This window comes from Schistocerca serialis, chromosome 4 (genome assembly GCF_023864345.2).
Source record: "Schistocerca serialis cubense isolate TAMUIC-IGC-003099 chromosome 4, iqSchSeri2.2, whole genome shotgun sequence".
NCBI classification, from domain to species: domain Eukaryota; kingdom Metazoa; phylum Arthropoda; class Insecta; order Orthoptera; family Acrididae; genus Schistocerca; species Schistocerca serialis.
The window spans coordinates 652,353,892-652,381,271 of NC_064641.1; the positions used below are offsets into that span (position 1 = coordinate 652,353,892).

Here is a 27,380-nt window from a genome sequence, read left to right on the forward strand (position 1 = left end):
TTTGGTTGTAAACCTGAATGAAAACTGAGAAAAATCCAGGATGGAATGTAACAATACGAGAGAATGAAAGTTGCTACTCACCATATAGCAAAAATGCTGAGTCGCGATAGGCACAATAAAAAGATTCACACAATCATTGCTTTCGGCCACTAAAGCCTTTGTCAGCAGTAGACACACATACACACACGCACACACACACTCACGCAAGTGCAACATGCACACACATCTCTAAGACTGCGAATTGTGTAGATCATTTTATTTTGCCTATCGCGACTCAGCATCTCCGCTATATGGTGAGTAGCAACTTTCATTCTCTCGTATTGTTACATTCCATCCTGGATTTTTCTCAGTTTTCATTCAGGTTTACAACCAAACGCTCTTCTCTTTCCCGTACAGCGCAATCTAATTTTCACACTTGAGCTTCAGTTATTTCCACCAGGTGGAGCACACGTTTGTTTCATTCCTTTGCAGTCACTGCGTGTTCAATTAGTTCTTTAACTTCCGACGTTCTGTATGTACTGTTTTTTGCTGCAACATAGCCTTTCATTCTGGCCTAAACTAACTCGATGGCGTTTAATTCGCAGTGGTACAGAGGAATTCGAAGAACAATTTTCCTTGCGCTTTTAGCCATTTGATCTGCTGCGCATTCGTTGTGTGCCACTCTGTTGTCTTTGACGATTTCTACTAGTTCTTTCTTCAGCATACTGCCTTCAAAAGCGATATTTTTAGATTTCAGCCATTCTGATATACCTTGCTTAATGGAATTCACGTTAGGAACTTTTTCTTTTCGACCAGAATGGTACCGCGCCATATCAAGAACAATAACTGCGTTTTCCTGAAGCCAAGGAAGCATATCTCCTTACGAAAATCTCCATTGCGGTTGGATTCAAAATTCCACAAACAGCCTTCGACGAAACCTGCTCTGCTCGCAATGTGTGTAATCGCACTTTTACCTTTACCCAGTGGGCCCTTGTTTCCGGTGAATAACCCAGACAGAAACGCTAATTAAGAAGATTTTGTAGCGTTGTCTAGCCAAACGGTACTTCGGGTATGTCCTGATTTCAACCATGTCTCGTCCATATAGTAAGAAATGGTAGCCTAAGTATGTCTTCCTTCACCTCTCAACAACTCAATGGTTCGCAGATAACGCCTCCTCCAGAAAATGATTTCATCCGTATCTATTAGCATCCTATTATCACTCCAAATCACTCGTTCCCAGTCGTCCAAAGTACGGTGACGTTGCACTTTACACCACTTTAAGAGTCGCTTAGCATTTACTACAGAGATGTGTGACTAATGAGGAGTTGGCTCGATCATTGTACCCCATTTTGATCATACATCAGCAATTGTACCCCATTCTTTTGAACTCCTAACGCACAGGCATTGTGTTAGTTGGACAGCTAGTAGCACTTTGGTGATTTCGTGGGATTTTTTACGACCACCCTCCGCCAAGCTCGACGGTCCCCATCCGTAAATACATGAGATCTCCCTCGGCTTGGTTTAGCTATTGTTGTTCCGTCGCATTTCCACTTCACAGTCCCATCACCAACAGTCGGCTAGGGCAGGCTTCAAAAGTTTGAACTGTCTACATGGATTTATTACTCAGTTAACATCCAGTGACTATCCACCTTTCCTGATAGACCCATTCTGCTCTTACTGCTTATATACATACAAAACAATACTCCCCGCCTCCTTTTATACTCGCAGATCTGCCTCTCGTAGTATCTAGTAGTCAGTTCCGCATTACTAACGAGGAGAACACGACAATTGCCATCACCCGATTTCCCAGGAAATTCGCTCAGCGGGAGAGAAGTCAAAATAAGAGAACACTTGCCTCGTCTTACCCGTAGATACTCGACGGTCAAAGTTTTATAAGTACGAGGGTCGTGCAGAAAGTAAGTTCCGATCGGTAGCGAAATCGAAAGCACAGTGAAAATCACATATATTTTATTTGCAACACTTAGCTACACTTTTCAGCTACTTCTCTACACAGTCGCCGCTCAGACTTAGACATCTGTCGTAGCGTTGCACCAACTTTTCAATTCCCTCGTTATAGAACACAGCCGCCAGTGTTTATCTACAATTTTCTACTCCGGACTGTAGCTCGTTGTCTGTGTCAAAGTATTGTCTTTATAGCCAGCGGTTCATTTGAGCAGATATGAACCTCAGGGATAGCCAATTACGGGCTGTATTGTGGGTGATCAAACACTTCCCATCGATAACGCTGCAGGAGCATCTTTATTGCCCCTGCAGAGTGCGGCCGAGAATTGCCGTGTAGAACAAACCGCATGACAGTTACGTTATGTGGATTGCAAAGCTTCAGGCGAAATCTTTCACCAGGCCCTCATACTTGGCGGGAGACGCTAATTTCTAGCCATCTTTACGTGCGCAGTGTGTACTCAGAAGTAGCAGCTTGACGCGATCGGCAGACATTTTAGACACATTGTGTAAAACACCTGTGCAAAGCTTCATTGGTTTTTCACTGTGGTTTCCCTTTTGTAGGGAGTCGGAACTTACTTTGTGGATACCCCTCGTATTTTTGAGGTTCTTCATGTTCCTTTTAGCGCACAGTATCCTCAAAAGAATTTGTGGCTCAGTCGTTCGCATTGCGGGCTGCGCAAAATTAAGAAGCAGCCTCTCCAATCATGGTGTCACCATTCTGTCTGGGAACATCACCTGGTAAAAGGCACATAAAATACTTGGAAAATACCTCGAAAGCTTTGACAGTCGCTTCTTGTAGAAACATCTACATCTGCATCTGCATTTATACTCCGCAAGCCACCCAACGGTGTGTGGCGGATGGCACTTTACGTGCCACTGCCATTACCTCCCTTTCCTGTTCCAGTCGCGTATGGTTCGCAGGAAGAACGACTGCCGGAAAGCCTCCGAGCGCGCTCGAGTATGTAGGGATAAGCCGAGATACGGATTCGCTTCTTTTGACCCCTCTTCCACTGAGCGAAGTTTCTGGGAAATTCATGCAACTGACGAGATTGGGCTGAGAAAAGGTTGCCGTGTTTTCCTCGTAAGTAGTGTTCAAATGGCTCTGAGCACTATGGGACTTAACTGCTGAGGTCATCAGTCCCCTAGAACTTAGAACTACTTAAACCTAACTAACCTAAGGACGTCACACACATCCATGCCCGAGGCATGATTCGAACCTGCGACCGTAGCGGTCGCGAGGTTCAAGACTGTAGCGCCTAGAACCGCTCGGCCAGCTCGGCCGGCCTTATGTAGTGTCCGCATACTTTTGATCAGATTGTGTATCTAGTATACCCTGAATGCATTTCTCCGTTGTTTGGTGTGGGTCGCACGTAAACTTTTGATATCTCCAGGAAGGTAGGTAAGTTCCGCAGCAACAGCACCACAACGTACTCGAAGTGTCGTCGGCCCGGGACGCGCAGCGCCGCTGCGAGTGCAGCGCCGTGACAGCTGCTGCAGCGGCCCGACGCGTCACACGGCGTTATGCAGCCGGGAGGCCTCAGTACGTCGCAAAGTTGTGGGCCGGAGATAACTGGGCGCTGCCCACCCCACCGCAGCCGGCACAAAGCGTGACGTCAGAGCGCCGATATCGCGGCCGCCGACGCCGCCCACTGCGTCGCCCGTCCCATTGGCGGGCGTCGGCGTCGCGGCGCCGGCGCCCGCTCGGTGCATCAAAGGGCGCGTATTAGCCGGCCGGCCCCTGCGCCTGATCACCCGCCTCTGCCCGCGTCCGACGCCGTCGCCGCTGCCGTTCGAATCGCGTGAGCTCGCCAGAGGACTGGACTGCTCTAGTGTCCGACTAGCCCGCTCCTGGAGCCTGTTCCGCCAGACATTACTGCTCTGCCGTCCGTCTAGCTGTATCAGAACGAACTAGCTCCGTCACTTTATCACAGGTCACCGGAACAACCCAGCGTGGCACACGACTGGTCGTTCCAGCCTCTAAGAAGTGCCACAAGACTCATGCTATGAACTATAGGCTTTTATCAATGGTTGGTTGGTTGATTTTGGGGAAGGGGACCAAACAGCGAGGTGAGCGCTCTCATTGGATTAGAGAAGGATAGTGAAGGAAGTCGGCCGTTCAAAATGACTCTGAGCACTATGCGACTTAACTTCTGAGGTCATCAGTCGCCTAGAACTTAGAACTAATTAAACCTAACCAACCTAAGGACATCACACACATCCATGCCCGAGGCAGGATTCGAAACTGCGACCGTAGCGTTCGCTCGCCTCCAGACTGTATCGCCTAGAACCGCACGGCCACTCCGGCCGGCGAAGTCGTCCGTGCCTTTCAAAGGAACCATCCCAGTATTTGCCTGGAGAAATTTAGGTAAATCACTCAAAACCTAGATCAGGATGGCCGGACGTGCGTTTGAACCGTCGTCTTTCAGAATGAGAGTCCAGCGTGCTATCCACTGCGCCACCACTCTCGTTCTTCTACATCTACATCTACATCTACATGGATACTCTGCAAAATGCCAGGCAGAGGGTTCATCGAACCACCTTCACAATTCTCTATTATTCCAATCTCGTTTAGCACGTGGAAAGAATGAACACCTATATCCGTCTTTACGAGCTCTGATTTCCCTTATTTTATCTTTGTAATCGTTCCTCCCTATGTAAGTCGGTGTCAACAAAATATTTTCGCATTCGGAGGAGAAAACAGGTGATTGGAATTTCGTGAGAAGATTCGGTCGCAACGAAAACGCCTTTCTTTTAATGATGTCCATCCCAAATCCTGTATCATTTCTGTGACACACTCTCCATATTTCGCAGTAATACAAAACGTGCTGCCTTTCTTTGAACTTTTTCGATGTACTCAGTCAGTCCTTTCTGGTAAGGACCCCACACCGCGCAACAGTATTCTAAAAGAGGACGGACAAGCGTAGTGTAACCTGTCTCCTTAGTAGATCTGTTACTTTTTCTAAGTGTCCTGCCAATGAAATGCAGTCTTTGGTTAGCCTTCCCCGCAACATTTTCTTTGTGTTCCTTCCAATTTAAGTTGTTCGTAATTGTAATACCTAGGTATTTAGTTGAATTTACGGCTTTTAGGTTAGACTGATTTATCGTGTAACCGAAGTTTCACGAGTTCCTTTTAGCACTCATGTGGATGACCTCACACTTTTCGTTATTTAAGGTCAATTGCCACTTTTCGCACCATTTCGATATTTCTTCTAAATCGTTTTGCAGTTTGTTTTGATCTTCTGATGACTTTATTAGTCGATAAACGACAGCGTCATCTGCAAACAACCGAAGACGGCTGCTCAGATTTTTTCCCCATATCGTTTATATAGATAAGGAACAGCAAAGGGCCTATAACACTACCTTGGGGAACGACAGAAATCACTTCTGTTTTACTCGATGACTCTCCGTCAGTTACTACGAACTGTGACCTCTCTTACAGGAAATCACAGATGCTGTCACATAACTGAGACGATATTCCATAAGCACGCAATTTCACTACGAGACGCTTGTGTGGTACAGTGTCAAAAGCCTTCCGGAAATCCAGAAATACGGAATCGATCTGAAATCCCTTGTCAATAGCACTCAGCACTTCATGTGAATAAAGAACTAGTTGTGTTGAACAAGAACGATGTTTTCTAAACCCATGTTGACTGTGTGTCAATAGACCGTTTTCTTCGAGGTAATTCATTACGTTCGAACACAATATATGTTCTAAAATTCTGCTGCATATCGACGTTAACGATATGGGCGTCTAATTTAGTGGATTACTCCTACTACCTTTCTTGAATACTGGTGTGACCTGTGCAACTTTCCATTCTTTGGGTACGGATCTTTCGTCGAGTAAACGGTTGTATATGATTGTTAAGTATGGAGCTATTGCATCAGCATACTCCGAGAGGAACCTAATTGGCATACAGTCTGGACCAGAAGACTTGCTTTTATTAAGTGATTTAAGTTGCTTCACTACTCCGAGGATATTTTCTTCTACGTTACTCATGTTGGCAGCTGTTCTCGATTCGAATTCTGGAATATTTACTTCGTCTTCTTTTGTGAAGGCATTTCGGAAGGTCTTATATCAGTGATGACAGTTTTATTTACAATTACGAAACAAATTAACTGGACAAAGTAACACCACTCATTAAAAGAGCACATTGGTCACTGTGGACTGTTGTAAAAATTATATAGTGCACCAGAAGCGGATCGAAGTGACCCCGGTCGGAACTGTCGAAGCTCCACGCCCTCTGCCCGAAAAACAACCTTTCTGCAAATTTTGTTCATAAATTTACCAAATCTTATAACTTTGTAAGGAGAGTTAATAAACTTGGAACACTGATGGAGGATATTGCTTTGAAACCGATTACCTTTCATCGTGACAAATAAAAACACCTACAGCCGTCCTTAAGATTTTATTTTATTTTGTTGCTACCAGTTCCATCAGGCTGTCATCTTCAGGCTGTTTCTGGTGCGGTACAGGTTACATGATCCACATACATAATACAGCTGTTGCGAGCATTACTGGTTGGAAGTTGATGGTTGGAGTGGTGACACATTATCTGCGTATCCAGTAATGCTGGCAACAGGTGTGTTATGCATGGGGATCACATCAATCTGTACCGCATCAAAAACAGCCTGAAGATGACGCACTGAAGCGTAGAAACTGGTAGTGTCAAAATAAAATAAAATCTTAAGGACGGCTGTAGGTGTTTCTATTTGTCACTATAGTAAACGGCCGTCGTCCCAGAGACCTCCTGCTAAAAGGATGGGCATACAAAATTTCTTTTAAGCTGGTTAACTGGAAACTGTGTGCACCACAACCTCACGCAAATAGTGTGAAAGCAGGTACTTTTTAAAATTCCGATTACTGATGCTGATCTAGAATCTCCTTTGCTATCCCACTTTTAAACACAAACATAGCTCTACAAATTTCTGTTGATAAGTGTGATATCAATTAATCTAAACTGCATCTGACTATTTGTACATGAGACTGAAAATCAAGAATAGTTGTCAGTAATATTCAGAATAGCTTTGTCATGAAACAGTCACACACAACGGCTAACTGCTGCAAAACAAAAATGTGCCCAGTTAGAAAAACGCATCTTCTGAATTTATATGAGAATTTTGCTAATGAATATTGTTCATAATTTTCTCTCATAGAGATTGTTTAGTTTCTACAGTAGATTCTTACCCTGCAACGAGCAACTCGGCTCTATTCTGTCCGCGCACTGTAGGCATGTGAAGTGCGGATTGCATGTACTCAAATAACTCGCTGTGCGCCAAACTGAATTATTTTATTTCTGCATCAGCAAATTAAAGTTTTGTTCTTTTTGGAACATACGAATCACTGTCCACGCAATAGCGCTAGTCGTGACAGCACAGTAAGTGCCAGATCTAATACCAGGGATAAATTTCAAGAAATATTTATAAAGGAGTATTTTGAAATCGTAACGAATCCCTTTAATGACACAAAAATGCCTCGCACTAACAAACTATAACCCTTCCTTAGCATTGTCACACATCATAAAATTTACTTTTGTACACAAACTTTAAAATACGTAAGATGCACTCTTTGCCGCTCTTAATGAAATACTTTGACTGAAAGTGCAGAGGAAAGCTAATTAGAATCCTGGACACATGACGGAGCTCACCCTGGATATCAACATGTAGGTATTGTCAGACACAATGAAGTCTTTACAATACAATAGCTCCTCGGCTAACGCTTGCAGCAGAATCAACTCAATGAAAGTTATATTTTTCCACCTAAGCCTTCTCTCTATAAAATCCTCTTAAATCATCATCTAATCTCAGTTGCACATCAGGGAGCATCTCAGTTCTCTTCTGTCGGTATTTCTGCCATCCAAGCTCCTCACTCTACCATGACACAACACGGTGCCATAGTGGTTAGCACAGTCGATTCGCGTTCGGGAGGACGCTCAAACCAGCGTCCGGCCATCTAAATTTAGGTATTCCATGGTTCCTCTAAATCGCTCCAGGCAGATGCCAGGATGATTTCTTTGAAAGGGCACGGCCGATTTCCTACCCCATCTTTGACACACTCCGGTATTGTGCTCTGTTTCTAATGACCTCGATGTCGATGGGACGTTAAACCTAGTCTTTCTTCCTTCATACAAAACTCTCTCTCTGGCCGAGAAGTGTTCCCGACTTCTTCGCACGTCCGAGCTATACTCAATAATACTACAATCTCTGGTAGCCAAAGAATACCTATCAGCGATGCATAGATGCTCATAGTGGGAAGATGCTGATAGTGGTAAACATTCCACATAAACTGTCAAATATACCAAAGAGACTGACGTATCTCATGCTACATATATTTTCATAACCACTTCTCCTTGTATGTACACCTTCCAACTTAAGTGAATATATTGATGGAAATATTATGGCACACTGCAAATAGAATGTGTCATTATCATAAACAAATTACAATTTGTGTAGTTATTTTTAAAAAAAATGGGAAGTGAAACAGAATCGACGACTTATTCTATATGACAGCTTCTGTGCGTAGTATTCTCGTAGTACCCAAGAAAAAAGGCTACACTTAAACCAAAACCTGAACGTAAGATTTTTTTCAAAAGCCAGACAGGTACAGTTTAACTGAAGTGTCTGTTTTGCTCTGAAAGAGTTGCCCTTTTGAAGTCTCACTAACGACAAAAGAGATATCACCAAGTTACAAAAACCTGGGGACGCATAAGAAAAACTCAGGATTTCGCAGTACAAGAGGGTTTGTTGTTGAATCGCTGCTACCTTGGCAACTCAGTAATATGGACAAACACTTGAAGAAAATCATAGTGGTGAGCAACTGAGCCCACACTGAAAAGATACTGCATGCATTGGACACTGGGAGTATGTTACTTTGCAAACCTTTAAAGCCGCGAGGCGCAGGCGCACTGTCCAGGGCACCCTGTCAAAGTCCGTGCGGCTCCCCCTCCCCCCCCCCCCCCCTCCCCTCCCCACCGTCGGAGGTTCGAGTCCTCTCTCGGGCATGAGTGCGTGTGTTGTCCCCATAGTGTAAGTTAGTTTAAGTTAGATTAAATAGTGTGTAGGTTTAGAGACCGATGACCTCTGCAGTTTGGTCTCATAAAACCCTACCACAAATTTCCAAATTTTCCAGAACCTTTAAATACAGAAACCGAGCTATACTCAATAATACTACAATCTCTGGTAGCCAAAGAATACCTATCAGCGATGCATAGATGCTCATAGTGGGAAGATTAGATTACCGCTGCACGACATCATTGCGTGAAACGAAACTGTATTGTGGTTTCATAATATCTATCGAATGCCTGAAACAATTTTAACCATGATCGTGGAATCTGCTGTCATCAGTGGCAGACTCGAGGTTGCCTGGAGTTTCCTGTGTCAGCCCATAGTATAGCCCGGGACTGGTAGTTTAGCGGGCTGCCTGCTCGCCGACCCGTAGGCGCTTCCCATGTGACAGATCTGCTGTGAAGAAGGTGTGACGGCAGTGCACGTGTGATCGATTCGCACGCCAACCTGAGAATGCCCTGTCCCTCTCTGGTTACTGACCGCGGTGTCGGACTCAGTGTTGTCTGATGTCGTGATGTACGCTGATCCTGGTCAGCCAGTGTGTAGTTCCTCTGGTCTGTAAGATGTTGAAGTACCGGAGCAGCTTGTATACTGAACTGGAATTATGTTGATGCACTCTTGGACTACCCATCAGTTCAGCGTCAATCCTGGACTTCGACATCAGTTATCTGTGTGTTTGGAGCTATTATCATTACGTCAGGCAGTGAGAGGATGACTGGCACAGAGAGACGATACTGGAACAGTCTTACACCAAATTACAATAATCACAGAATTCTGTAGTGGTGTTACGCCGTAAGTGACTGTGTGGAGTCATATCAAATATCTCTTCAAGCATAAAGGTGTTTAAGCAATGTGGCTTACAGCCATGTGCAGTGCTATGGGAATTTGTTCCCTATTTGTTGTAGTGATACAAAAAACAAAAGACATCGAATAAACGCACGTTCCGTAGAACAAAGCACTGCGTCTCTGCGACCTGCGTCACTATCTTGTCTGCTGAAAACAGAATTTTGAACTATTATATTCGTAGTGGTTACCACTATCAGTAATTTTTTTAGAACGTAACTCGTGGAGAATATCAGCGGTCTCGATAAAATATTTCAAAACTGAATTAAAAACAGTCTTGACTGCAAGCCAGTTTTTAATTCAATTTTAAAATTATTGCTACTGTTAACGTCACTTTCAGTGAGCAAATTTGATAATTGTACCACAAGACATAGCTAAGTAACACGCCTCAAATCAGATTGTCGTGTACCAACTTTTAAGTAAAAATTGGCCTAATTGGCTTAAATAGGAAAACGCGTGGCAACAAGAATGATTTTAAAGAATGTTGAAATGTAAGTTCATATAAATGATCATAGAAGAGGGAATAACTCACAACAATTTAGGTTTGTCTTGTGCCCAGAGAGCCCGAGGCACGCAGATATCCAAAGGGTAAGAAAAATTAACAAATTGTGATCAAATGTAAATTTCAAAATACCTTTGAAGGTTGGCTAATAGGGAGTGTTACTAAATAACTGTATCACCATTCCGGTGAATTAATAAGAAGAAGATTCTCTGTCCACCCACAAAACATACTCGCCTCACAGGGACACAAAGATCCAATAAAGACATTAAGGCACGAGTAAAACACGTGAATGTTATGAAAAGAATAGGTTAAGCATGAATCACACGTATGTCCTGAAAGATTAACAAAATCGTATAGTAGTGTGGTTCAAATGGCTCTGAGCACTATGGGACTTAACATCTGTGGTCATCAGTCTCCTAGAACTTAGAACTAATTAAACCTAACTAACCTAAGGACATCACACACATCCATGCCCGAGGCAGGATTCGAACGTGCGACCGTAGTGGTCACGCGGTTCCAGACTGATGCGCCTAGAACCGCACGGTCACAACGGCCGGCTATAGTAGTTTGCACGTACCTCACGCAGCCAAGCTATATGTTACCATCTCACTGTACAGGACACAGCGACCCGCCTCATCCACACCAAGCACATCTCTTCACACGAGCGAACACAGTAATAGCTGTTCAAGTCCATTCCCCAGCTTTCTCAGTGAGTGAGCAGTGATCTCATTGGTTCACACACGCAGAACTCGAAGAAATCTTCCAGGCCACCTCACAGACTAAACCCAGAGATAACTGAGTTCCTTGTACTCGATGCTGGGTACTGAACACCATCTCTGCATTGACCCTGCGGTAACCAGAACACGAAAATGATTGATTTCTAAAAATTAAATGTTCGAAATTGCAATGCAACATCAGACTTTCAAGCGTGATATAAATCTAGATTAAATAAGTAAGCGTCCAACGAAGGGTAAGTAGCTGAAAAAGCAACTGACGGAGGAGTAGTGATAATGGTAGTGGTGTTGCTGTTCCAGACCTGATCGTGGTGGTGGCGTCGATCGTGGTGCTGTCGGTGGGCTCCAACGGGCAGGTGTTCGCCACGTCGGCGATCCGCGGCATACGCTTCCTGCAAATCCTGCGGATGCTGCACGTCGACCGCCAGGGAGGCACCTGGCGACTGCTCGGCTCCGTCGTCTTCATCCACCGCCAGGTCCGTAGTCTCGCCTCCTCGCTGTACACCCTACTGCCAGCACTCAACCGCATGAGCTAACATTCATAACAACGGTTAATGGTATGCTGCTTGAATCAGACACTTTGATGAAGTGTCCAGGCGAAACGACATGAAGTGGAAGGAATGCTGAAGGATGTAGATGTGTGCGTGTAGAATTGGGATTCCAAACACTATACTTCCCGGAAGCCATACTTGATTAAGTAAACAATTCTCCATCTTATAAGGACTCATTCTTCAAGCTACAACTTCAAAGAGCGCAGTGTGCTGCCTAGGGTAGGCCAATAGTTGCATATTAACGAACAATAAATAGTAAAATAAACACGGTAATTCTTCGTATTACAGAAAATTATTCGCCCAGTCCACCCCGATAGCTGAGTTGTCAGCGCAATGGTCTGTCGCACCAAGAGGCCCAGGTTCGATTCCCGGCTGGGTCGAAGATTTTTCTCCGCTCAGGGACTGGGTGTTGTGTTGTCCTCATTACAATTTCATCATCATCAGTGGACAGCAAGGGGAAACTACCACTAGATTCACTTCCCTAGACACTCATGAAGTGGACCTCTGACGAGGCTTCCCCCATGACAAGACCTGCCGTAAGGCAGAACACAAAGTTTAAGTTATTCGCCCAGGTCTCACAAAATACGCAATATTTATTAGTTTCTGCGAAATTAAATCGCCATCTTCAGATCATTTGTATAGCACAAAAATTTTTCCAAGTCCAAACCATTTCGTCAACTGTTCACCTTAACTGGACACAATCTTAATTTATATACAGGTACAATTATGGAAAATTCTAACGTCAGACCAACATATGAGGCATACAAATTCAAAGTAAACATACCTGATACAGACGACATTCCACAATATCGTCTCTCACCATATAATAACAGAACAGCTGTGTGAACAGTCCACAACAGTCACATATAAAATACGTAAAATGTGCATAAAATGTTTTCGTTTTGTGTCCTTGCTGACGTCTGATAGGAAACTGGAATGAGGCCATCAACGGATACATCGTGTTTTGAGGCTCCACCAGATGGCTTTTACAAAGTAAGATTATGTCTTCGAAATAAAATGTAAAGAAATTTATAATCACTTTTTTATACTTTTTGGATGTATAAAAGTCCATAAAAGAAAAAAGATTATATTCCTGGTTTTCCAACTATATACGTCAAAAATTATTACAAAAGTATCATTACTGTTCTCATATTAGTGCCATGGTCATTGTTACTAGCTTTGTAAAGTGGTAAACTATTAACGTTATAATAATAAATTCTAGGTATATAGAGATTAAAAATATGAAAACGGAGTTGTGTGACTTTACTACATGCGAGTGTAGAGTCTCGTATAATAATGTATCTTCAACGGTCGCTGATGTGTGCTGAATAGTTCGAGGTCTACGTCGTGATCCAATGTATTAAGTCTGTTGTCTGAGTCATCGCCTAAGTTACGTTAAGCGTTACATACTGACTGACTACAAACTCCATCTTTTAACTTAAAAAAGAGAGAGCTGGGCCACAAGGTGGAATCACAAAAGCCACCAGAGGCGACAGCTCGTTATTTCTTACAAAACACGCTGGTGACCTCTATTTTAATCTAATGCGGCACCTTCCAGCGTAATATTACGTACACTTGGGTAATAGATAAAAATCTATGAAAATCTATCAATGCAGAATCTAAAAAATCATTACGAAGCTTAGATATCAGATCGCGTTAATATCAATAAAAGTCCAGCTTCATAGACTATGCCGAGCAATAAAAGTTACATGTGGTTTTTTCATATCATCTTTACCCCATATGACAACAAAAATCACGATACCTTCATAGGATTTGTCGATATAGAAAAAGCGTTCAACTACGTAAAATAGTACACGTCCTAAAATTCTCAAAAAAACATGCGTAAGTTAGAGGGAAGGATGGGTTATATATAATATGTTCAAAAACCAAGTAACAATAAGAATGGAAGACCAACAATGAAGTACTCGTATTAAAAAGGGCGTGATGCGCGGCGCAGTCTCTCTCTCTCTCTCTCTCTCTCTCTCTCTTCTGTATGACTTGTACATCGAAGAAGCAATGATGGAAAGTTTAGGAGTTGGATTTAAATTCAGGGTGAAATGATATCACTGATAAGATATGCTGATGGTATTTCTACTCTCAGTGACGCTGAAGAAGAATTTTGGGACATGAATTGAACGAACAGTCAAATGACCATAGCACATGTGCTGAGAGTAAATCGAAATAAAACAAAAGTAGTGAGGAGTAGTACAAACCTGACCAGCGTGGTGATCATTTAGTTACCTCGTGAAGGAATACTGCTACCTTAGAAACAAAATAAGGCGTGACGGACGAAGCAGTGAGGATATGCACAGCACTGTAATACACGCAAAGGTTGCATTCCTTGCGAAAAGAAGCCTTGTAGTCTCAAATAAAGGTCTTCAAAAGTATGAGAATCTGAATTTAGATATATGAAAAAACCACAAAAGAAGAGAATCAAACCATTGGAGATGTGATGTTAAAAGATGATGTTGAGAGTTAAGTGAACTGATAAGATAAGAAATGTGGAGGTCCTTGGCAGAAGCTACGAGGAAAGGATTATGTTGACGACACTGACTAGAAGGGACGGAATAACAGTACTTGTCTTGAGAGACAAGTGAACCATTGATATGGCACTAGAGGAAGACACAGAGGGCAAAAACTAAAGGAAGACACAGATTGGAACATATGTAGCAAATAATAGAAGGCGTTGGGTGTAAGATGAAGTGACTGCCACAGGAGAGGAAGTCTTCATGGGGCGCTCAAACCAGTTAGTAGCCTGATGACAAAAAAGTCTCTGACAGACAGAGCGCCCTCATCTGCACGTCAACAGCTATCGTTACCTTGCAATTAAAATACAGGTAATGGCAATTCCCATATCTAGAGCCACCGTACTGGCATAAGAGAGTAATGTTAGCCACAGTGGCGGATAATGAGATAAAACACGAATTACATAGTATGAGAGGTATATACTGCAAAGATGAATCAAAGAAGATTGCCAATTAAGATAATGCGATCTAAACACCGCGTTGGCCGAAGCGCTGTGCAGTAATGGAAACTAAATGAGCTAGTTTAATGAAATGGAGAGAGAGCGAGAGGGAGGGAGCGGGAGAGGTGGGGGGGGGGGGGGAGGAGACAGAAACAATAAAGAAGGAACGAGAAAAAGTCGGTATGGTTCACAAGAGTATGGAGAATGTTGAGGAACGCGGTACGAATGCCTGAATCTGTAGCCTTCATTTCGTATGCAATCTTCGATTAACGGCGTACACGCAATTTTCTCATTATCCAACAACGAACAATAAAGGTCTCTACGTAACCGAGGACACACGATTGTGCGGTGGCAGGGTGGTGTAGAGAAACAACAGAGAGAGTTGAAAATAAATAAGGCACCAAGTCCGGATGGAATTCCAGTTCGGTTTTACAAAGAGTACCCTACAGTATTGTCCCTGTACTTGGTTTGCATTTATCGCGAATCTCTCGCACACCGCAGAGTCCCCAGCGACTGAAAATAGGCACAGGTGATTCCTGTGTATAAGAAGGGCAAAAGAACGGATCCGCTACATTACAAACCAATGTCCCTAACATCAGTTTGCTACAGAATCTTTGGAAGTATCCTCAGTTCGTATATAATAAATTTCCTTGAAACTTGGAAACTTCCGTCCACGAATCAGCAAGATTTCAGAAAGCAACGCTTGTGCGAAACCCAGCGTTCCCTTTTCTCACATGATATCCTGCGTACTGTGGAAGAAGGGCGGCAGGCACATTCCATACTTCTACATTTCAGGAAAGCATTTTACACGGTGCCCTACTGCAGAGTCTTAACGAAAATACGAGCTTATGGAATAGGTTCCCAGATATGCGAATGGCTCGAAGACTTCTTAAGTAGTAGAACCCAGTATGTTGTCCACGACGGCGAGTGTTCATCAGATCCAAGGACATCGTCAGGAGTGCCCCAGTGAATTATGATAGGAGTGCTATTATTTTCTGTATACATAAATGATATGGCAGACAATGTTGGCAGCAATCTGCTGTTGTTTGCTGATGATACGGTGATGTAAGGGAAGGTGACGAAGTTGGGTGACTGTAGGGGGATACAAGATGACTCAGCCCAATTTCTAGTTGTTGTTGTGAATGGCAGCTAGCTCTAAATTTGAGAAATGTAAGTTGATGCGGATGAGTAGGAAAAACCAACCCTTAACGTTCGGATACAGCATTAGTAGTGCCTTCTTGTCCCAGTCACGTCGTTTAAATATCTGGTTGTAGGACTGCAGTGAGTATTTGAGGATTGTGGTAGGGATGGCGAATGGTCGACTTCAATCTATTGGGAGAATTTTATGGAAGAGTGGATCACCTGTAAAGGAGACCGCATGTAGGCCGCTGGTACGACCTGTTCTTGAGTACTGCTCGAGTGTGTGAGATCCGTACCAGGTCAGATCAAAGGAAGACATCTAACCAATTTGGAGGCTGGCTGCTAGATTTGTCACCGGTAGGTTCGAGTAATACGCAAGTGTTACTGAGATGCTTCGGTAACTCAAATGGGATTCCTTGGAGGGAAGATAACGTTCTTTCCGAGGAACATTATCGAGCCGACGTCTGAATCTGACTGCAGAACGATTCTACTGCAGCCAACATACATTTGAAACTTCCTGGCAGATTAAAACTATGTGCCGGACCGAGACTCGAACTCGAACTCGGGACCTTTGCCAGGAAGTTTCATATCAGCGCACACTCCACTGCAGAGTGAAAATCTCATTCTGGAAACATCCCCCAGGCTGTGGCTAAGCCTTGTCTCCCCAATATCCTTTCTTTCAGGAGTGCTAGTTCTGCAAGGTTCGCAGGAGAGCTTCTGTAAAGTTTGGAAAGTAGGAGGCGAGGTACTGGCGGAAGTAAAGCTGTGAGGACGGGGCGTGAGTCGTGTTCGGGTAGCTCAGTTGGTAGAGCACTTGTCCGCGAAAGGCAAAGGTCCCGAGTTCGAGTCTCGGCTCGGCACACAGTTTTAATCTGCCAGGAAGTTTCATATCAGCGCACACTCCTCTGCAGAGTGAAAATCTCGTTCTGGATACAACACACATTTCGCGTAAGGACCACGAAGATTCGAGAGATTAGCGCTCATACGGAGGCATATAGATAGTACTTTTTCCCTCACTTTATTTGCTAGTGGAACAGGAGGGGAAATTACCAGTGATAGTGCAGGATACCCTCCGTGACGCACCTTACAGTGGCCTGTGGAACATGCATGTAGATGTAGACGTAGAAACATTTTTCATCCGGTTAGGGCGTCCAAATGGTGAACCAACTCGCTTCCCAAGAGCTTAGCAAAGAAATCGCATCATGATCCTGCCAGGTCATTTCCCGAAAAACGTAATGATTATGCAATCTGTTGCCATACGCACTCCAAGACGATTGGAGAGTGTAGAATGAGGTGCTCGTGCAAAGGTTAATAGATTAACACAAGATAGGAAAAGATGTAGGACAGCAACACATCACTCGAACGACTAATGAATCACAAAAATAGCACCCAAAAGATTATTTCTTAGTGTCTCTGTTATTTATTAATTTCTTCTGTGAATGAATTCTCGGATTTAGAGATGCCAGCTAATAATTCTCACCAGTGAGTATTTGAATGAACTATTTCTCGTTTGAATTCCAACGTCTTTGGAAGACTTTTTTAGTGTGCAGAAGTAATTGTACCGTACATTTTGCAGCGCGCAGACTCTATGACCTATGAGACAGGAGACATTATCGGAATTTCTGAAGAATATCATGTACGTAATGTCTACCCTGGTAGCTGACTGGTCAGCGCGATGGAATGTCATACCTAACGGCCAGGGTTCGATTCCCCGCTGGGTTGGAGATTTTCTCCGCTCAGGGACTGAGTGTTGTGTTGTCCTTATTATCATCATCATCATCTCATCCCCATCGACACGGCAAGTCGCTGACGTGGCGCAACTCGAAAGACTTGCACCAGGTGAACGGTCTACCTGGCAGGAGGCCCTAGCCACACGGTATTTCCATTTCCATGTACATAATTACACATATGTCGAAGGCAGATAAATGCGAGAACTAAGGAACAACAAGCTTAACGCTCATTCATCTAAGTTGCTGATTAAATTAATACGCAGAGACATCAAGATAGAATCTCGTGTTATTTGTCGCTACCGACGACACCGTAACACAATAGAACCAATTGTGAGGCCATTTTTTTTGAGTTCGGCGTGTAAACGCTGTCAATAAAAAGTCCGACACACATCCCAGCAAAAGCGAAGTTTTAGAAACAAAAGCATCATTCTGTTCAAACTTTACAGAGTAAAATCTTGTATCGTAGTTACAAACAAAGAAATTGATATTCCTAGCAGGATTCACAATTTACTTTGAATTCACGGAACACCGATGTAATTATTTTATAATTATACTATTCTACAGGTAATTCTAGGCACCATATTCTATAAGAAACGAAGGTAAAGAACCAGCGAAAATGAGACGCCTGTGATATTTCCGGTAGTCCCCATTACAAACAGAATGTTAAATACAGTCCTCTGCAACCGTTTTATTAAAATTAGTAAAAAAAAAACACAGAGGAATAGGAGAAACATCTGAAAAAATGTTCTCTTGTGCTGGAGAACAGAAGAATGAGTGTGGGAGGCCTGTTTACTTTAAAAATTTAGTGCGAAAAGTATTAGCTCAACGAAAGAACCATTAACAGATCGCTTAACGATCTGCGCCCATAAGAGAAACGATAATATATATCTGCTTTAAGAACGAATCTTCTATAACACAAACACTTCCGTGCATCTTGAAGATAATTATGCTATCATAGCTTTAGAGTATATAAAATAAACCTGTAAATAATTATATCTGATGATATAATACAGAACACTTTATTACTACGTTCCAAGGAGATCATCAGATGACGTGCGATCCAAAATCAGTGGTGGCATTGTTAGGAAATAATTAACTGAACTATCTGCACAATATTCATTTTCACTACACCGGTTTCGGCTGCTTGCCAAACCCTATCTAGGACAGCGAAGTCACCGGATCTCTTTCCACTTGAGAATGTTTGGAGCACTATAAGCAGGGCCCTTCAACCAGCCCGGGATGACTATCTAATGCGCCAATTGCAAATAATTTGACACTATATCCCCCACGTGGGCATCCAAAAATTATATCAGTCAATGCCAAGCCGAATAAGTCCTTGCGTAAGGGCCATAGGTGGAGTAACGCGTTGTTGTCTTGCTCAATTTGGGATGCTCTTTCTCGTGACTAAATCATCCAGTTTTTCTGGAATTTTATTCATTTGTGTGTCTGTACATGTGGACCACGTCCACCGATTTCCGTCCCTGTCGGATAATTCCTTCACGCTGCGTCGTTCTTTGCGTCTTAAAGTGTGCAATAACGCCTACCATTAGTAATTCATTCAACGTTTCAGAAATTTCCCCTGCCCATTTTCATTAAATTAAATTTATCCACACTTAAAACAAGCTGACATTCATCACAGAAAATAAAAATACCGTCCAAGGCTTCCTGTATCCACAAAAATGCCATCAGGAAATAGTTTCACATTGTTGTCCACCTTATCGGACAGTCTGCTTCGCATCTTACGTTGTGTGGGAGAGGCACTCACAGATGAAACAAGACACAATGTAGATCTCGTGAGCCAATTAGTATTATACGGAAGAAAAGCAACGAAGATTGATTTGTAAATGAAGGGAATATGGAAATGCCGCGAACGACTTTGCTATTTTGTGTGTGTTATTTTGTAGACCTAGCGTACGTTTGGCTTATAAAGTATATACAGTAGGCCTCTGTTCCAACAGATCCATTCATATGTAACTTTTCGATTCAGTTTGGACATATTTGGAAAAATGATTATGAAATTAGCAATATATTTTTTTATTGCCAGTCGTCATTAGTTAATTTAAATTTGCATGTAATGATTTCATTGTATCCAATAAAGATCTAAGACTACATAGAAGTAGTGTATTAACTTTATTTTGTGTCGAATGCAGCATACTATGTACCAAGTACAAATATTCTAATGATTTATTTCAGTGGTGTTTCTTTTGTCTTTCTTTCCAATTTTTTCCCACTTTACTATTTCTTTGGGCAGCGATAAAATTCCTCCTGCACTTGCTTTTTTTATGTCTCTTAAAAGCTTCTAAAGTTCTTCGTTTTTGTTTTGAAGATTTTTGTTCTGAATTTCTTATTCAGAAAGCTTCATTTCTTCTTGATCTGTTTGAGTTTGATAGATCCACTTATTTTTGTTCTTAATGTATCGGAATATTTATTTTGTTACTCTGCTTTCCTCCATTATTTTTTTGTGTCCAAAGAAACTGGCAATTTTTCCCGCATAGTATCTGAAGGTTTCTCGAATTTCCTAAAGTGTTTCCGCTTAGCATATTTTCCAATTTTCTTGTTGTTTTCGATCCCAGAATGATTCAAAGGATTTTTTCTTTCTTCTGTATTCTCTTCATTTAATCTATTTTGAGTGAATCAATACATTCTGCTGCTCAGAATCAGTGTTTTCTTATTGGTTTGGTACAATGCTCGATTTTTGTATTTATGTGTTCGCGAGTGATTGTTTTTTAAACTTTTCAATTTTTCATCAACATATTAACAATTTACAGTATCTTCTTTTGTAAAGTAGGAACTATTATTGTCATGAATATTTGTGACTCAGTTGAATATCTGTTTTCACGCAGTCATCATTGCACATTGCACTTTTAACTGCGGTGTTCTCGTTTAAGCATCCTACCATTGCCAGTATTTTGATAATTATGTATGAGCTTCGATGAAAGTTACTTTAGTCCCCTATCCCCATTATATTTCAATCTTGAAGCATCACCAAAAAATTCATGTACAACGTAAACTGTTGCTTACTCGGTGCCTTTGCACACTGTTTGTTCTTGCAGCCTACCCCTACAATCTAGTTACCCTATTCCACTCTCTGCCTGAGCCGAAATACGTAATAGGCATATACACTGACGAAAAAAATCGCAGCACCAAAAATTAATCAATACATTTTTCTAGGTAATACATTCATGTGATTAACATTGCAAGTTCAGAATTTGATGTAAGCGTGAGATTAGGCATTGTAAATGTGAAATGCTGGTACATTAATAACCGGTGTAACGGCCAGAATATTTGAATGCAAGAATGCAAACGCGCATGATGCATTGTGTAGTACAGGTGCCGTGTGTCAATTTGTGGGATGAAGTTCCACGCCTGTTCACTTGGTCAATACAGGTACGGTTAATGCTGTTTTGCGATGACGCTGGAGTCGCCGTCCGCTGATGTCCCATGTGTGCTCAATTGGAGACAGACCTGGTGATCGAGCAGGCCGAGGAAACTTGTCGACACTCCATAGAGCATGTTGGATTAAAACAGCGAGCGTTATCGTGCTGGAAAACCCCGCCTGGAACACTGTTCATGAATGGTAACACACAGGTTGAATCACCAGACTGACGTACAGATTTGTAGTCAGAATGTGTGGCATAACCAAGAGGGTGCTCCTGCTGTCATACCAACTCGCACCCCAGATCATAACTCGAGGTGTAGGTCCAGTGTGTCTCGAACGCAGACAGGTTGATTGCAGGCCTTCAGCTGGCTTCCTTCTAACCAACACACGGCCAACACTGGCACCGAGGCAGAACTAGCTTTCATCGGAAAACACAACAGACCTCCACTCTGCTCTCCAATGGGCTTTCGCTTGGCACCACTTGAAGTCGGAAATGGTGGTGTCACTGTGGTGGTAACTGCTGCGCAGGTTTCTGCTGCAGATGCAATATGATACGCCAGAACAGTTAGTCGAACGCGATGACCTTCACTCTCTGTAGAGCACCTTGACTGTCCGGATCCCGTGGTCTTGCGACTGTACATTCTCGTGACTACTTGCCAGCGTACAGTGGCTACATTGCTGCCAGGCCCATCTGTAGTAACGCAGAAGGAGCGTTCAGCTTCTCGTACCCATTGCAAGACCTCGTTCAAACTGAGGGAGATGTTGATAATGAAGTCTATGTCTCCTTCAAGGCATTCTTGACTAACATCAACTCACCACGTCCAGTGTTAAAGGTAACTAACGCTCACGACCGTTAGAGCATGTATTTAAAGCAAATCTGGTCTGCATCTTCATAGTGGCATCCACTCTTATGCGACTGGCGCGAAGTTTGAATAGATATCATTTTTCAGATGTAGAATCACGTCTACCAACTTTCGTTCGTGTCGTACAACTTCTTCTTGGAGGTGCGATTTTTTTTTTTTTGTCATTGTATTATAAATAAGGCTAGCGTCATTTTCAGACTGAGACTACGAGAATATTATATTCCTCAGCTAGTGTGGCCGAAATTGTACTTTACACATTGAAACGTCCCCTTCGAAAAATTTATGAATGACTGTGCTGATAAACCTCTTACATTATTTGCTTTTCAAACAGCTGAGCAAAACTGAACGTACTCAGGTATTTCTCTCTTTACTTATTCTGATCATCACTAAACTGACACACAATATTTTTAGCGAAACGCAATCTGACTTTTAATAATCCCTACAAAAGAATGGCCCTGACTAACAATAACCTATACCTTTCATCAATCACTTACCTCACAAAAATCTTCGTTACTCGAACTACTGCAATACAGCGAGCGCCAATACTGCCAGCTAAATAAAAGATTCTAACTACTGAAGTCACTAACTACTGATAGGCATAGTTAGAAAATGAAAGATTTTGATAGAGAACAAACAATGTATTTACCTTAATAGTGTCAACGGTCATAATATATATATATATATATATCAGTTCATGACATCCAGTCTTACAAATTTACTGTCTCTGATGGACACACGTCCAGATCATCCGCTCTCAAAACTCCGCCATCTCTCTCCCCACATCCACCAGAGCGTCTAATCTCTCCCTTCCATTGCTCTCAATAGCGTCTGACGAATCTGGTTCCTAAGATTTGAAGAGCTGAATGTTTGCCATCAGCTGTATAATTTATTCTTAAAAATAGAAGAAAAGAATAATTTGTACATATGATGGCAAACAAGCAATTCTTCAAATTCCTGACAGCTCTATCAAGTCACCACATTAATCTGTCCTCTTCTAGGAGCTGATCACGACGCTCTACATCGGCTTCCTGGGTCTCATCTTCAGCAGCTATTTTGTGTATCTGGCTGAGAAAGACGCCGAAAATGAAACAGACTTCAGCAGTTACGCAGACGCGCTGTGGTGGGGTGTGGTAAGTCTTTGTACCTGTTTGTCGAAGTGCGGCCTGTACTGAGCAAAGCTTTCTGATCGAATACATTGTTGCCTGCAGATTACTGTCACGACCATCGGATACGGAGACACCGTGCCCAAGACTTGGATGGGCAAGATCGTCGCCTCGTGTTTCAGTGTCTTCGCTATTTCTTTTTTCGCCTTGCCAGCGGTAAGTACACTAATTCAGAGGAGAATCAGAACGTATTTTAAGTGACTGGCTTAAACCTTAGTTGTACTTCCATATATCAACAAATACGTTAGTGGCAAACAGTGAAATCCTTAATGAATTGTATCCTGCGACCCCCCCCCCCCCCCCGCCCCCCCAAACCCAATTCTTACCTTCAATATGTAAAGTAGTCAATGCACGCTGGTTGCCACGAACTAGGAACATCATCTAAAAGCTATTAAGTCTAAGATCAAATATAGTAATTTTTCTAACGACAGAAAAGCTTCTGTCCACAAATCAGCACGGATTTATAAAGCATCCCTCGTGCGAAACTCAGCTTGCCCTTTTCTCACTTGATATCTACAAAACATTGATGCAGGGCAACAAGCTGATTCCATATTGCTAGATTTCCGGAAAGCGTTTGACAAAGTGCCCTACTGCAGACTGTTCCAGATACGTGGATGGCTCGAAGACTTAAGTAGTACAACCTAGTATGTTATCCTCGGCGGCGAGTCAGGAGTGCCCCAGGGTACTGTGATAGGATCGCGCTTGTTCTCTTTATACACTGAAGAGCCAAAGAAACTGGTATGCCTGCCTATATCGTGTACGGCCCCCATGAGCACGCAGAAATGGACTCGACTAATGTCTGAAATAGTGCTAGGAGAAATTGACACCACGAATCCTGCAGCGCTTCCCATAAGAGTACGAGGGGATGGAGATCTCTTCTGCACAGCCCGTTGCAAGGCATGCCGATATGCCCAGTAATGTTCATGTCTTGGGAGTTTGGTTGCCAGCAGAAGTCTTTAAATTTAGAAGAGTGTTCCTGGAGCCACTCTGTAGCAATTCTGGACGTGTGGGGTGTCACACTGTCCTGCTTGAATTGCCCAAGTCTGTCGGAATGCACAATGGGTATGAATGGTTGCAGGTGACCAGACAGAGTCGTATCTAGACGTATCAGGAGTCCCGTACCACTCCAACAACACACGCCCCACACCATTACAGAGCCTCCATCAGTTTTAACAGTACCTTCCTGACATCGAGGGTTCATGAGGTTGTCTCCATACTCGTACACGTCCATCCTCTTGATACAATTTGAAACGAAGTTCGTCCGACCAGGCAACGTGTTTCCAGTCATCAACAGTCCAATGTCGGTTTTGACGGGACCAGGCGAGGAGTAAAGCTTTGTGTCGTGCAGTCATCAAGGGTACACGATTGTGCCTTCGGCTCCGAAAGCCCATATCGATAATGTTTCGTTGAATGGTTCGCACACTGACACTTGTTGATGGCCCAGCATTGAAATCTGCAGCAATTTGCGGAACGGCTGCACTTCTGTCACGTTGAACGATTCTCTTCAGACGTCGTTGGTCCCGTTCTTGCAGGTTCTTTTTCCAGTCGCAGCGATGTCGAAGATTTGATGTTTTACCGGATTCCTGATATTCACGGTACACGCGGGAAATGGTCGCACGGGAAAATCCCCACTTTATCGCTACCTCGGAGATGCTGCGTCCCATCGCTCGTGCGGCAACTACAACACCACTGTCAAGCTCACTTAAATCTTGATAACCTGCCGTTGTATTGGCGGTAACCGACTGAACAACTGCGCCAGACACTTGTTGTCTTATATAGGCGTTGCCGACCGCAGCGCCATATTCTGCCTGTTTACATATCTCTGTATATGAATATGCATGCCTACACCTGTTTCTTTGGCACTTCAGTGTTAAAACACTGTAATTTGGGAATTAAGATCTCATTTCCGTGTAGTTGTGTGTCAGCCAGCAATGTCCAGAGCTACAAGCTGTCGGCATGTCGCTGACCGGGCCGTATCTCCGCTACAGGGCATCCTGGGCTCTGGGTTCGCGCTCAAGGTGCAGCAGAAGCAGCGGCAGAAGCACTTCAACCGGCAGATCCCGGCGGCCGCCATGCTCATCCAGTGCCTGTGGCGGTGCTACGCCGCCGACAAGTCGTTCAACAGCCAGGCCACCTGGAAGATCTACGTCAAGGACACCGGCCAGCCCAGCCAGAGCTCGTCCGCGCCGCTGGGAAAGGTAGGCGCAGCCCAAAGTCGTCTCTCCGCTTTCAGTGCTTGCAAATGGCTTTCTGTCCAGCGCGCTGTACATGGCATGATTTAAGAGCATAAGTAGGCTCATTTGCTTTTCCGCAAGAACTCTCTAGAGGAAAACGCTGGAGCAGCCTTGATCAACAAAACCGTGACGACTTGACTATGCACTGAGGTGACAAATTTTATGGGACAGCGACGTGCATTCACGTAAAAAGGTTTCCGACGTGATTATGGCCGCACGAGGGGAATTACCAGACTCTGAAGCTGGAATGGTATACTCTGTGACCACAAGTATCCGGACACCCCCAAAAGCGTACGGTTTTCATATTAGGTGCATTGTACTGCCACCTACTGCCCGGTACTCCATATCAGCAACCTCAGTAGTCATTATACATTGTGAGAGAGCAGAATGGGGCGCTCCGTGGAACTCACGGACGTCGAACGTGGTCACGTGATTGGATGTCACTTGAGTCACACGTCTGTACGCGAGATTTTTCACACTCCTAAACATCCCTAGGTCCGCTGTTTCCGATGTGATAGTGAAGTGGGAACTTGAGGGGACACGTACAGCACAAAAGCGCACAGACCGACCTCGTCTGTTGACTGGCAGAGGCCGCCGTCACTTGAAGTGGGTCGTAATGTGTAACAGGCAGACATCTATCCAGACCATCACACAGGAATTACAAACTGCATCAGGATTCACTGTAAGTACTATGACAGTTAGGCGGGGGGTGAGATAACTTGGATTTCATGGTCGAGCGGCTGCTCATAAGCCACACATCACGCCGGTAAATGCCAAACGACGCCTTGCTTGGTGTAAGAAGCGTAAACATTGGACGATTGAACAGTGGAAAAACGTTGTGTGGAGTGACGAATCACGGTACACAATGTGGCGATCCGATTGCAGGGTGTGGGGGGATGGCGAATGCCCGGTGAACGTCATCTGCCAGCGTGTGATGTGCCAAAATTCCAAGGCGGTGGTGTTATAGTGTGGTCGTGTTTTTCATGGAGGGGTCTTGCACCCTTTGTTGCTTTGCATCGCACTATCACATCACAGGCCTACACTGATGTTTTAAGCACCTTCTTGCTTCCCACTGTTGAATGGCAATTCGGGGATGGCGATTGCGTCTTTCAACACGATCAAGCACCTGTCCATAATGCACGGCCTGTGGTGGAGTGGTTGCACGACAGTAACACACCTGTTATGGACTGACCTGCACAGAGTCCTGACATGAATCCTATAGAACACCTTTGGCATGTTTTGGAAGGACGACTTCGTGCCAGGCCTCACTGACCGACATCGATACCTCTCCTCAGTGCTGCAGTCCGGGAAGAATGGACTGCCATTCCCCAAGAAACTTTCCAGCACCTGATTGATCGTATGCCTGCGGGAGTGGAAGCTGTCATCAAGGTTAAGGGTGGGCCAACACCATATTGAATTCCAGCTTTACTGATGGAGGGCGCCACGAACTTGTAACTCATTTTCAGCCAGGTGTCACGGATACCTTTGATCACATAGTGTAGTTGCAGCTAAACGCATGGCACAGTGCATTTCGGAAATCATTAGGGAATACAATATTTCGATATCCACAGTGTGAAGAGTGTGGCGAGGAGCACAGAAACACAGTGGCGGACAGCGCTCACTTAACGACCGAAAGCAGCGGCGTTTGCGTAAAGTTGTCAGTGCTAGCAGACCAGCAGCACGTTGTGAAATAATAGCAGAAATCAATGTGAGACGTGCGACAGACGTACCCGTTAGGAGAGTGCGACGAAGTTCGGCGTTGGTGGGCTACGGCAGCAGACGACCGACATGAGTGCTGGAGAGAGCAGCCCTCCGTAACTTAGAGCAGACGTGGATACGGTAGAGCTCAAGTCCGATAAAGGTAAAGCTACTGTTCTCATGTCACGGGAGGGCTATATCAATAACATCAGTGTGTTATTGAATGACTCAGCTTATCGCAAAATCGATAAGGATCCTACCAATCGAGTGAAGCGGAAAACAGCAGAACTTCTATCTAAAGTTCTCTGCCAAAGTGGGTCATCAAGAGACTGATATCAAACGATTCAGTTTCACCTAGGCTGTATGGACTGCCCAAGGTCCACAAAAGAGGTGTGCCTTTACTTCCTGCAGTAAGCAATATTGGAACCTATGATTTCGTCAAATACATGGCGTCTTTACAGAAACCTACTGTAGGCAAGTGTCTACTACATCACTCACCTCAGCTATTTCAAAACCACTAGTATTTTGGCGGTACGTAGTCTGGCCTCATGGCTTGGACAGTCTCCGAGAATATC

The 27,380-nt window shown here is 43.7% G+C and overlaps 1 protein-coding gene and 1 non-coding gene across 2 annotated transcripts in view; both read left to right on the plus strand.

The window, feature by feature from the left end:
• LOC126474663 (potassium voltage-gated channel subfamily KQT member 1-like) overlaps positions 1-27,380 on the plus strand; it is a 291,118-nt gene that overhangs the window by 203,752 nt on the left and 59,986 nt on the right. Inside the window, exons 4-7 of the mRNA XM_050102142.1 lie at positions 11,383-11,558; positions 22,709-22,840; positions 22,919-23,029; positions 24,862-25,071. Of these exons, the coding sequence (XP_049958099.1) occupies positions 11,383-11,558; positions 22,709-22,840; positions 22,919-23,029; positions 24,862-25,071 (629 nt within the window). The remainder of the gene's footprint in view (positions 1-11,382; positions 11,559-22,708; positions 22,841-22,918; positions 23,030-24,861; positions 25,072-27,380) is intronic.
• Positions 16,526-16,600, plus strand: Trnas-cga (transfer RNA serine (anticodon CGA)). The gene has a single exon. It is a non-coding gene; the product is annotated as a tRNA-Ser (tRNA).